Source organism: Hyperolius riggenbachi, chromosome 6 (assembly GCF_040937935.1).
Source record: "Hyperolius riggenbachi isolate aHypRig1 chromosome 6, aHypRig1.pri, whole genome shotgun sequence".
NCBI lineage: Eukaryota > Metazoa > Chordata > Amphibia > Anura > Hyperoliidae > Hyperolius > Hyperolius riggenbachi.
In genome coordinates this window covers 243,214,139-243,225,342 of record NC_090651.1, presented here as the reverse complement: position 1 = coordinate 243,225,342, position 11,204 = coordinate 243,214,139, and the positions used below count along the sequence as shown (strand labels likewise).

The following is an 11,204-nucleotide window of genomic DNA, read 5'->3' as shown; positions in this document are numbered from 1 at the left end:
GCACTTTGCTAGCTGCGTCAGCACACCAATCGCCGCCGCCCCGTGCCGATTCGCCGCCGCAGAGCCCCCCCCCCTAGACACCTGCGCTGCCTGGCCTATCAGCGCCAGGCAGCGCTAAGGGGTGGATCGGGTCTCCCTTAGACGTCATGACGGGATTTCCTATTCGCCTATCGCCGGAAGTTTAAAAAAAAAACAAATAATATTGAGCAGACTCACTATACTGTCTAATACTTTTATAAACTGAAATCGCAAAAGAAAAGAAAGAAAGAAAGAAAGAAAGAAAGAAAGAAAGAAAGAAAGAAAGAAAGAAAGAAAGAAAGAAAGAAAGAAAGAAAGGAAAGAGTCACTTAGCCTGCGAACGTTAAAAAGGGGCGCCGGGAAAAAAGGGCGCCGGGTTTTAAACGATAAGCATGGATAACGTTTAAAAAATATAATGTACTATATTTCGTTTAAAAATAATGTTTTATAAAGTTATAAATCATTAAATAATTTGCATGAAATTGGCAATTGTGAAAACGTTAATCTTCCGTTTAAAAAGTGAAACGTATAATAACGTTTAAAAAAAAATAGTAAGTAACCCTCCCTGTACCTACCCCTAACCCCTAGACCCCCGTGTTGGTGCCTAAACCTAAGACCCCCTTGGTGGTGCCTAAACCTAAGACCCCCCTGTGATAAGCATTAATAACGTGTGAAAAAAATATTGTGCTGTTTTTCGTTTAAAAATAATGTTTTAAAAAAGATTGTACTGTTTTTCGTTTAAAAATAATGTTTAAAAAATTATAAATCATAAAATAATGTGTAATCATGAGAAGCAGTTATAAAACAGTAAAAGTCTCCGGGCGCCGCTTATAAAACGTTATTTTTCTCCGGCGCCCTTTTTTCCTGTCGGGCGCCCATTAAACGATATTTATTATGGGAGTGAATGGCGGCGCCCGATTTGTCCACTTGCCTCAGGCGCCCGAATTTACTGTTCCCACTTAGCCCTGGCTGCCACATGTTTATAACTCTTTTTTTTTTTAACAAAAGTGTAATTTTCCTTTTAAGACAACATTGATTCTTTTGCATTTTTATAAATGAAACCAAGAGAGAGACCAGAATTTATAAAATTGTACAGTTTTGAAATTGATATTGTACATGAGGCAGCTACTTTTCCATAGCATTGTCCAGAGAACACTGATTCAGCCACACATTAGCTTTTGTGAGACTAGTGTCTCCATAAGGCCTCTTGCACACTACATGCGATTCCGATTTCGATTTTCAATTGATTTTCACATGCGATTCCGATTTTTAATCGGTACGGCCAGGGGCGTAGCAATAGAGGTCGCAGCGGTCGCATGCGCGACTGGGCCCGGCTCCTGAAGAGGCGGGGGAGGGGCCCGGGGGGGCCCATGTCTTTTTGTAGTGCGGCCAGGACTGAGTGCGGCCCGTGCGCCGTGCGCGCTATTGGGAGGGGGGGAGCCGCAGCCGCGGGGAGGGCAGCCCGACCTCTCCCTCCCTTCCTCTCCCCGGGCCCCCCCCCTTCAGATGCAGAGTGACGCGCACGGAAGCGCTGTAGGCTGAAACTCACCTCCGTCCCTGCGCTCCAAGCGCCGCTGATCTCCTCTCGCTGTATAGATGTTGTTACACACTGCTTCCGGCTAAACAGGAAGCAGTGTGTAACAACATCTATACAGAGCGGGAGGAGACCAGCGGCGCAGGGACGGAGGTGAGTTCTGCCTACAGCGCTTCCGTGCGCCGCGCACTCTGCATTTGAAGGGGGGGGGGGGGCCCGGGGAGAGGAAGGGAGGGAGAGGTCGGGCTGCTCTCCCCGCAGCTGCGGCTCCCCCCTTCATTATGGGGGGGGGGGGGCCTACCTACCTACCTACCTACCTAATCCTGGGGGGCAGCTACCTACCTATCCTGGGGAGGCAGCTACCTAATCTAACCTATCCTGGGGGGCAGCTACCTACCTAATCTATCCTGGGGGGCAGCTACCTACCTAACCTATGCTGGGGGGCAGCTACCTACCTAACCTATCCTGGGGGGGCAGCTACCTACCTAACCTGTCCTGGGGGGGCAGCTACCTACCTAACCTATCCTGGGGGGGCAGCTACCTACCTAACCTATGCTGGGGGGGCAGCTACCTACCTAACCTATCTGGGGGGGGGGGCAGCTACCTAATCTAACCTATCCTGGGGGGCAGCTACCTAATCTATCCTGGGGGGCAGCTACCTAATCTATCCTGGGGGGCAGCTACCTACTCTAACCTATCCTGGGGGCAGCTACCTAATCGAACCTATCCTGGGGGAAAGCTACCTAATCTATCCTGGGGGGCAGCTACCTAACCTATACTGGGGGGCATCTACCTCATCTAACCTATACTGGGGGGCAGCTACCTAATCTAACCTATACTGGGGGGCACCTACCTATCTAACCTGGGGGCACTTACTTGTCTAACCTGTATTCGGGGCACCTAGCTAGCCTATACAGGTGGCAACTATACTGGCTACCTATATTGGAGGCACCTACCTAACTAACCTATACTGGGGGCACCTACCTATCTAACCTATGCTGGGGACAACTATTCTGGCTATCTATATTAGAGGCACCCACCTAGCTAACCTGTACTGGGGGCACCTATCTATCTAACCTATACCGGCGGCGCCTGCCTATCTAACCTATACTGGGGGCAACTATACTGGCTACTTATGCTGGAGGCACCTACCTGGCTAACCTATACCGGGGGCAACTATACTGGCTTACCTATGCCTGGCTACCTATACTGGGCTATACTGGGGGGACCTATAGCTGGCTATAGGGATTTGGATATGTGTGTGCGTCGGGTGTCACCAGGGGAGGGGGGCTGTTGTTGCCGTGGGGGGGGGGGGGCCCACATCCAGATTCCGCATCGGGGCCCAGAGGTTTGTAGCTACGCCACTGGGTACGGCGTGCTGCGTTTTTCTGCATTTTTCTTTTGATAGCATCCAGGGAAAATCAGAATCGCAAATCGGAATTGCAAATCGGATTTCCAGTGTGCAGGGAGCTGATGAGCATGAAATTTGACAAAGTGCAAATTTTGGTTTCGCGAGAACTGAAATTTCCAGGGACTGAACGGAAACATTGTAGGCAGCTAATCAGAATCAGGAGCTGCTGACTAATGGCACTGCCTGGTACCTGATAATAGTTCAAGCCTTCAGTAAATGAGTTGGCAGCTCTCAAATCTGATCCCCCCCCCCCTCAAAGTTCAGCAACTTCTAGTTTCATGGAATCAAAATGTCCTATTAAGTTTTATTCTCATCACCTGTCTCTAGCATAGTCATATAAACGGCACAACCAGATCCCCACCACTTGTTTGGGCAAGGAAAGGGAAGTGTGTGAAGGAGACCATCACAGGAATGTGGAGAACATACAAACTCCATGTAGCTGGAGTCCTTCGTGTAGTGTTAGCTGAGCCTGGGTGCTAAGCTTTTGCCCACAGATGAATATTTTTTACCTTTCCAGTTATGCTTTCTCTTCTACAATTAGCCAACTGTTTTATTTATTTCACATGCTGAATGAGAAATATTATGTACAATGCTTAAATAGCTTTGAATTTGATAGGAATATTATTCCCGTGTGTGGTGCACACAGTTCATTAACACTGTACTATATCTGCTACAAGTAGGCAATTATGCAATTGTGAAATAATAGCACCATTTTTTTACTTTGAGATTAAATAATAAGTGAGCCCTGAATAAGATTTAAAGTGGACCTGAACTCTTGCACAGAAATAAAGCATAAAGAAATGCACCCTGTATGTATTTAGAGAGTTTAGCTTGTTTAATTCCCCCAGTCTGTGGCTAATCACAACTGTAATTTTATCTCTCAGCTGTGTCAGCACAGGAATCGGCAGAGCAGGTAATTTGTAGACACAGGACGTTAACCCTTTGTCCGCTTCCATAAATGCAAGAAGTAGACACATTTCAGATTTATTACAGGATTTCTAATAGCTACTGTATATCAGAAAAGAATTTCTGAGTTAAGGTCCGCTTTAGGGTACCTGAAGTGACATGCAAGATGAAAAAATAAATTCTACTTAGAGCAAGATCTCCTTATTTCTTTTTTTCTCATTGCAAGGTTTAAGGATTCAGGCCTCTAAATGGCATTTTTTTTCTGCAGTCAAACTACTGTCGAACTTTTGCAGTTGCATACTCTAACTGATAAGTAATTTAAGCTGATAAAACTTTGGTTGGCTTAGTATGTCAGTTTAAATGTGTTATCCAGTAACAGGTCAACAGGGAACAGTTAATATGGGTGCCCAGTTTTAGGAGCGTTAGTGCTAGGGGGTTGGTTCAGGGAAGATATACTGTAATTAATAGTCAGGGTGAGCAGTTTAGCATTTCAGAATCAGAATCATTTTATGTTGCAAAGCATGAAAAATTCATACCATGAGAGAGTCTGCAGCAGCCCCAGCACTTACTCACCTCCCTGGGCTCCAGCGCTGCAGTTTTCCCTCCGGGTGGGTGATACTGTAACCCTGTAGTGAGATCGCTGGCTGTTGTCATGACGACAGTCAGCGATCTCGCCAGGGGGAAGCAGAGCATCGAAGGAGAGGAAGAAGAATGGTGGCCAACGTCGGGATCCCCTGGGAGGTGAGTTGAAACGCCCGCTGCGCTCATTGCTCTGCATAGAACCTCCGGCGGCTACCCCGAGTGTAGGTTGGGGTTACCACTTTAAGCTGCGGCCTGCCCCAACTGTAGCTCGGGGTTACCACTAAGGAGGTTAATATACAATTTGACCTCAACTATGTACAATATGTAGCAGTTCAAAGATGGTTTGTCTGTTACAGCACAGAAAGGAGGAAAACAAAACGGCCTAAGGGGTGGAGAGTGCGTGAAGGGAGTTCAGAGAGTTGACAGCTGAGGGGAAGGAGCTGTTCCTATGTGTTGAGATCCTGGTGGAGATGGTCCGATATTAAGGGCTCTTTCACATTACGTTCTGCTCGCTTTAGCGTTCGCATTGGGGTTTTTTATTGTAATTTTTTTTTTCAATTCCTGGCGCTTGGGTGGGTGTTTGGTTTTTGTGAAAAGCGCTTTTCTAAGCACTTTTCCCAAACGTTTTTTTTTATTCACTCCTGAGGCAAGTCAGGAAGTGAACTCTTTGACCTGGAAAATAATAAATACAATATATTTATTCTTTAAAACGCGAACGCAATCACTGCACAAAGCGAATTTGTGAGCATTTTGCGTTTTTCCTATACCTTCCATTATAGCAAAATCGCCCCAAAAATGGTCCAGGCACTACTTTGCTGAACGCATAGCGCATGAACTGTGCTCATATGAACCTTCTCATAGACATTCATTGCACAAGCGTTTTGGAGGCAATTTTAGTAGCAAAAAAGTTTCTGCAATTTTAAAAGTCGCCTGCGCTTAAAAAAAGGCAGAAAACGCCGCTAGTGTGTACGAGCCCTAAGGGAGTTGATTGAAGTAGTGGTAGCCTAGGTGTGAGGGAAACCTCAGTGCTCTGGAGCGCAGTCTGGATTTGTAGAGGAAGTGCATGGGGAAGTGGTTTCCCGATGATGCACTACGCTGATTTGACAACCCTCTGTAGTTTGGCCAACTATGGTGGTGTCGTCAGAGAATTTGATTACTTTGACAGAGTTTGCAGCTGTTCGTGTATAGGGAGAACAGAATTGGTGACAGGACATAGCCTAGTGGGGCCCCTGTGTTGGTGGTTTTTGGTTGTGAGGTGATAGCCCCCAGCTTGACAACCTAAGATCTGTTTGTGAGGAAGTCTGTGATCCACAGGCATAGTGTAGGATGGACCACGAGTGCGGCTAGGTTCTTTTGAAGTATTTGGGGGCTGATGGTATTAAACACTGAGTTGCCGTCAAGGAAGAGGATCCTGGCGTATGAGTCCTGTCTATCCAGGTGATCATTGACAATCTCCAGGCAGATGTTAATAGCGTCATCGGTGGACCTGTTAGCTCTGTACGCAAACTGGTGCTGGTCCAGCAGGGCCTCTGTGGAAAGGTTAAGTAGGGGCAGGACCATACTTCCAAAAGTTATCATGATGACGGATGTGAGCGCCTTGGGACTGAAGTTGTTGAGGTTGGAGACTCCCTGCTTTTTGGGGACAGGGATGATGGTGGACCTCTTGAAGCATGTAGGGACTTTCCTCCCTGAAGGGATTTGGTGAAGATAGAGTATAGAATAGGAGCGAGCTGCTGTGCACACGTTTTCAGGCAGGCTGGTGACACTCCGTCGGGGCCTGAGCCTTTCCTAGCATTTAACCTTGACAGGTGACACAGAACATAGACCTCATTCACAGCCAGAGGAGGTGAGTTTGGATGTGAAGCATCTAAGGCAAGGGAGAGAGCAGGTGGCTCCAGGAGCCCTGCAGTTGCCACCTGTTCTTGAATCTGCAGTCAAAGTCGCTTAGATTAGGGCAAGTTCAATGCTGGGTGATGCATGTTGGGGGAGGGGGCGGACTGTAGTTGGTGGCAGCCTTAAGCCACCTCCAAACAGCTCGTGAGTCGTTTGAGGAGAGGTTCTGTTTCAGCTTTTCCGCATGGCTCTTTTGGCCGACCCTAGTTCCATGTTTAGGTTGTTTCTTTCCCTCCTGCAGTCCTCCTGGTTGCTGGACTTGTGTGCAGCTTCTTTACTTCTACGCAATTGCCTGGTTTATCGTTCGGATAGATGTTTGAAGGTTTTTGATGGAATACAATAGTCCTCACAGAAAATGATGTAGGAGGTTACATTATCCGCCCATTCATCCAAGTTTGGTGCTTCCAGGGCCTTCCAGTCCATGCAGTCAAAGGAGGCTTGAAGTTGTAGAAGACCGAAAAGACAGTTTTAGCAGTTTCCAGGTGCCTTCTGTAAGTGGGTATCAGGTGGATAAGACAGTGATCAGATGAACCTAGTGCTGCCCACGGGACAGCCTTGTATGCATCTTTCAGGACCCTGTGGCAGTTGTCAAGGGTGTTAGCATTCTTAGTGGGGCAGGCGATGTGCTTATGAAAGTGTGGTAGCTCTTGGTAGAGGTTGGCCCTGTTGAAGTTCCCCATGATATAGGGGACATTTAAGAAGGAGTTTGCAATAGGAGGAGAGGTTAGGGTTGGGTGTTAAGTTGGCAACTAATGATGAAATCTTTGTTATCCATTCTAACCAAATTTATGCAGTAGAAGAGTAAAAGGAGTTAATATATTGAATGGATCAAACATAACCTAACTATGGAAAGGTATAATCGAGCCAGAATATCATCCCAAGGTGAGATACAAGGCACAAGGCTTTCATCTAATATCATCTGAATGAGGATACTTTGTATAACCCAGTTCTACATGAGTGGTCTTAGTTATAGTCGTAGATTGTTGTTATTAGTAGTTAGCCATTAAGGTGAAATAGATGAATATATAGATTCACAGCTACCTATGTTAATGTTAAAATCTCAGATGAAAGATCCTCCTTTCAGTTGGTTGCCATTTTATGTACTAGAACTATTCACAGCAGTTTTTACCCTAAGAATACCCAATACCCAAGTGCCGGAAATTATTATGTGGGTAAGAGTATATCAGACAGCATCTAAAAAAGCTTCAAATCCTCTAGAACAAAGTCATTTAAAGTGATGAGACCAAAATAAAACTAAATAGCCACAACCATAAATGCTAAGTTGGGAGAGAACACAACAAAGGCCTGTAATGAAAGTATACCATCCTTACTGTGAAGCATGGAGTTGGATCTCTTACGTTCAAGGGAATGCAGACGCTATAGTGTCATAGGTAATACAGTGAAACGTGATGCCAAATTGTATACAGTATGTTACCAGAAAATATTGGAGCACAATTTTTTTCATTTTTGAGCCAAGGTTTATGGCGATTGCTTTTATAGTCCAGGAAACTGTTGCTATCTGTTTTTTTTTATTAAAGGCTTTGGTTGTGATGGGAGGATGGGGTGGGGTCCGCTGTGATGGTGAAGTCCAGGAAATCAATAGTGGTGGGGTGGGTGTTGCCAATGAAAGCTAGGCCAATTAAGATATTTGATGTAATTATTCAGGGAGTCTCGTGTGCCCTCCCAGATGCACAGAATGCTTGCTGAAAATGTATAAGCTTGTTGTGTATGGTAGGAATCAGTTACTAATTGAATTCCAATCAGATAGGGATCTACCAGCTAGACACATTGGGGCATAATGGACCTGTGAATGCCTAGTTTTATTTTATCCCTTCACACCCCAACTTTTTGGGTTTACTGCAATGGCACATTCATTCCACAGGATTGAGGGATCCAACACACCTGTAGGGAAGCTGACTCTGTCTATATGCCATTTACAGCATTCACGCCTATCTTAGGGGGAGAACAAAGGTAAAACTTACAGAGTTACTGAAAAGTGACCTGGGAAAAACTGTAACACCAGAGCAATCACATATATGTCTGTTACTGATTGCCCAGCAAGCTTGTGGTGAACCAGAACTTATAAGAGTGTATAAGGGGCTGAAAGAGACCAAAAAGCCTCCTTAATAACATGCTATGCATTTTAGTAATACACACATTATTCCAGTGAACAAGTCTACCACGTTTAACTACCGCTCTGCCTTCAGTCTCCCAGCGACTGGGGTCCTCAAGTGGTTAAAGTTCAACCCCCTAAAGAAGTTAGAGAGGAAGGCAGGTTTGTACAAGCCCCTTACACAATCCTAGAAATTCTGGTTCTCCATGAGGTTGCTGGGTAATCTGTAACTCTGGTTGTTTTAAGTCCTACTCCATAGAGCCATATTAATCTATGCCATGCACTGATGAGGATCAACCAATCCGAAACAGTTAGTATGCATGTTGGATTAGCCTGGCTCTGTAGACACATCATTGCATGCCAGCGGTTCTGGTGGTGTGTTTAGCTATAAGGGACAACAAAGAGATGATTTGCATATTCAGCAGTGATGCACTGTGTGACACCGCAGAGCTCACTCCAACCTGAATAATCACAAATACCTTCTGTTTTAGGAAAGCAAACGTATGTATATCTGTGTAATACAGTTCGATAAAACATTTGAACTACTGTATATAGAGGATTGTTTTTTGGGGGGTTTTTTTGGGTTGGGGTAACTGCCACACACTCATTGGCCATAGACATTAGCTTTTTGCTGTCTGCGGCCTGCAGTCATAGACATAAAGGATAAGCTTCTGGAGTCTGTAGCATTCATATGGTCTCAACACATAGTTGTTCTTAGCACAAAGGTAAAAAGCCAGGTAAGCATGGTCATCCTTCATTTAAAATGACCCAGAATAGCTTGTCTACTCGCTGAGTGACACTTGGTTTCAGCTTGCTCATTCTGTGCAGACTGCAATCCTTGCCACAATTCTAAAGAAGTTGCTACCTCAGCTAGTTCAAGTATTACCTTCTGTCTGAGCCAAATGCACCCTCCTTAGAGTATGAGATTGGTGCAAAGCATAGGACCATGTGAAAAGAGGCTAAAGTGCCATTCAAAAACACTGAAATCTTGATAAACCTGGCTAAAAGGACTTTACATAACCAAGACAAATTGAGCAGCTTTTCTACATTCCTCTTTTGGCTTCTAACTCCAACTTCTGGTCTTTATTAGAATTACATTCTCTTCTGCTAAACATTCTACGTCTCAAAGCCATCCTGATGTCTTTATTCCGCAGGCTGTATATAATAGGGTTCAATATAGGCGTAAGCACGGAATAAATGACTGCAAAGACACGGTCATAGTACAAAGAGTAACTATCTGTAAGCCGCACGTACATAAACATGATACAGGTAAAGAATAACAATACTACAGTCAGGTGAGATACACAAGTAGAAAAAGCCTTCACTCGCCCGGCTGATGTCCTTATTTTTAGGATCGCAAAAATGATTTTAACGTATGAAATCATTATAAAAAGGAATGTCACCAAGATGATAAAACTGTTAATGATGAAGTCAGCCAGGACATTGATGGAAGTGTCAGTACAGGCCAGGCTAAGCAAGGGTGGAAAGTCACAGAAGATATGTTGTATCTCATTGCTCCCACAGAAAGGGAGCTTTGATATAAGAATCACTTCAGTGATTGGACACAAGAAGCCAATAGTAAAACAGATGGCTACTAGCTTGATGGTCAGTTTTGGGATCATGATGGAAGGGTAGTGCAGTGGTTGGCAAATAGCTAAGTAGCGATCATAGGCCATGGCAGTGAGAAGATAGCATTCAGTGGCTCCGAGAGAATGGAAGAAATAAGTCTGCAACAGGCAGCTGCTAAAATATATGCTTTTTCTGGGTACCAGAAGATTGATCAACATCTTTGGAATGGTGACTGCAGTATACCAGATCTCCAGGAAAGAGAGCATGCTAATAAAAAAATACATAGGTGTATAGAGCCTGGACTCCAGTCTTATAACTACAAATATAAGCACATTCCCGGTGATAGTAAGAAGGTAAAGGAGAAGAAGACATACAAACAGGTATGGACCATAGCTGTACAGAGTGGGAAACCCAACAAGAATGAACTCAGAAACCCTACTTTTATTCAAGTGATCCATCTTTTCACCTAAAAATAGAAACAATGTTATAGATGTCGGTAATATAGGTGTATTATAGAAGTTAATTATGGCTCATATGAAGCCGAATACTTGCAAACACCTTCCTTTTCTGGAATACAAAATTGTACCAAATGTATCATGAAAAATATTAACCTTATAGTAGGTAAACAACAATGAGGTTGGTTCACAAAGCTCACTTATTTTTCACATTAAGTGTAAAGAGAGCTAATGCATGAGGTAAATAAGTAAGGAGAGATAATGCATGAGGTAAACAGATAAGGGCCCATATGCAATTCACTTTTCCTGCTGAGTTTCTCCTAGGTGATATTTTCTATAGAGATGGCCTGAACTTCCATTTTTGAGTTCGCTAACAGCAAACGCCTAATGATGTTGATCCAGGGATTTTATCTGATTGCCATCTGGAGTCGGGAAGGAATTTTTCCCTTTAGGGGCTAATTGGACCATGCCTTGTAAGGGTTTTTTCGCCTTCCTCTGGATCAACAGGGATATGTGAGGGAGCAGGCTGGTGTTGTACTTTATACTGGTTGAACTCGATGGACGTATGTCTTTTTTCAACCAAAATAACTATGTAACTATGTAACTATGAACCGTAATAGACTTCAATGGGCAGGTACATTTTAAAAACTACAAAAATGGTTTCTGGTCACAAAAGTGATGGAAAAGTGGTTTCAAGTGGTTTCAAGGGGGCATGGCAGAGTG

The 11,204-nt window shown here is 44.4% G+C and overlaps 1 protein-coding gene across 1 annotated transcript; it reads right to left on the bottom strand.

Moving 5' to 3' along the window:
* Positions 1-9,500: 9,500 nt before the first annotated feature.
* Positions 9,501-10,484, bottom strand: LOC137522146 (olfactory receptor 6N2-like). The gene has a single exon (XM_068242177.1). The coding sequence runs from the start codon at positions 10,482-10,484 to the stop codon at positions 9,501-9,503; it is 984 nt and encodes a 327-aa protein (XP_068098278.1).
* Positions 10,485-11,204: the final 720 nt, after the last annotated feature.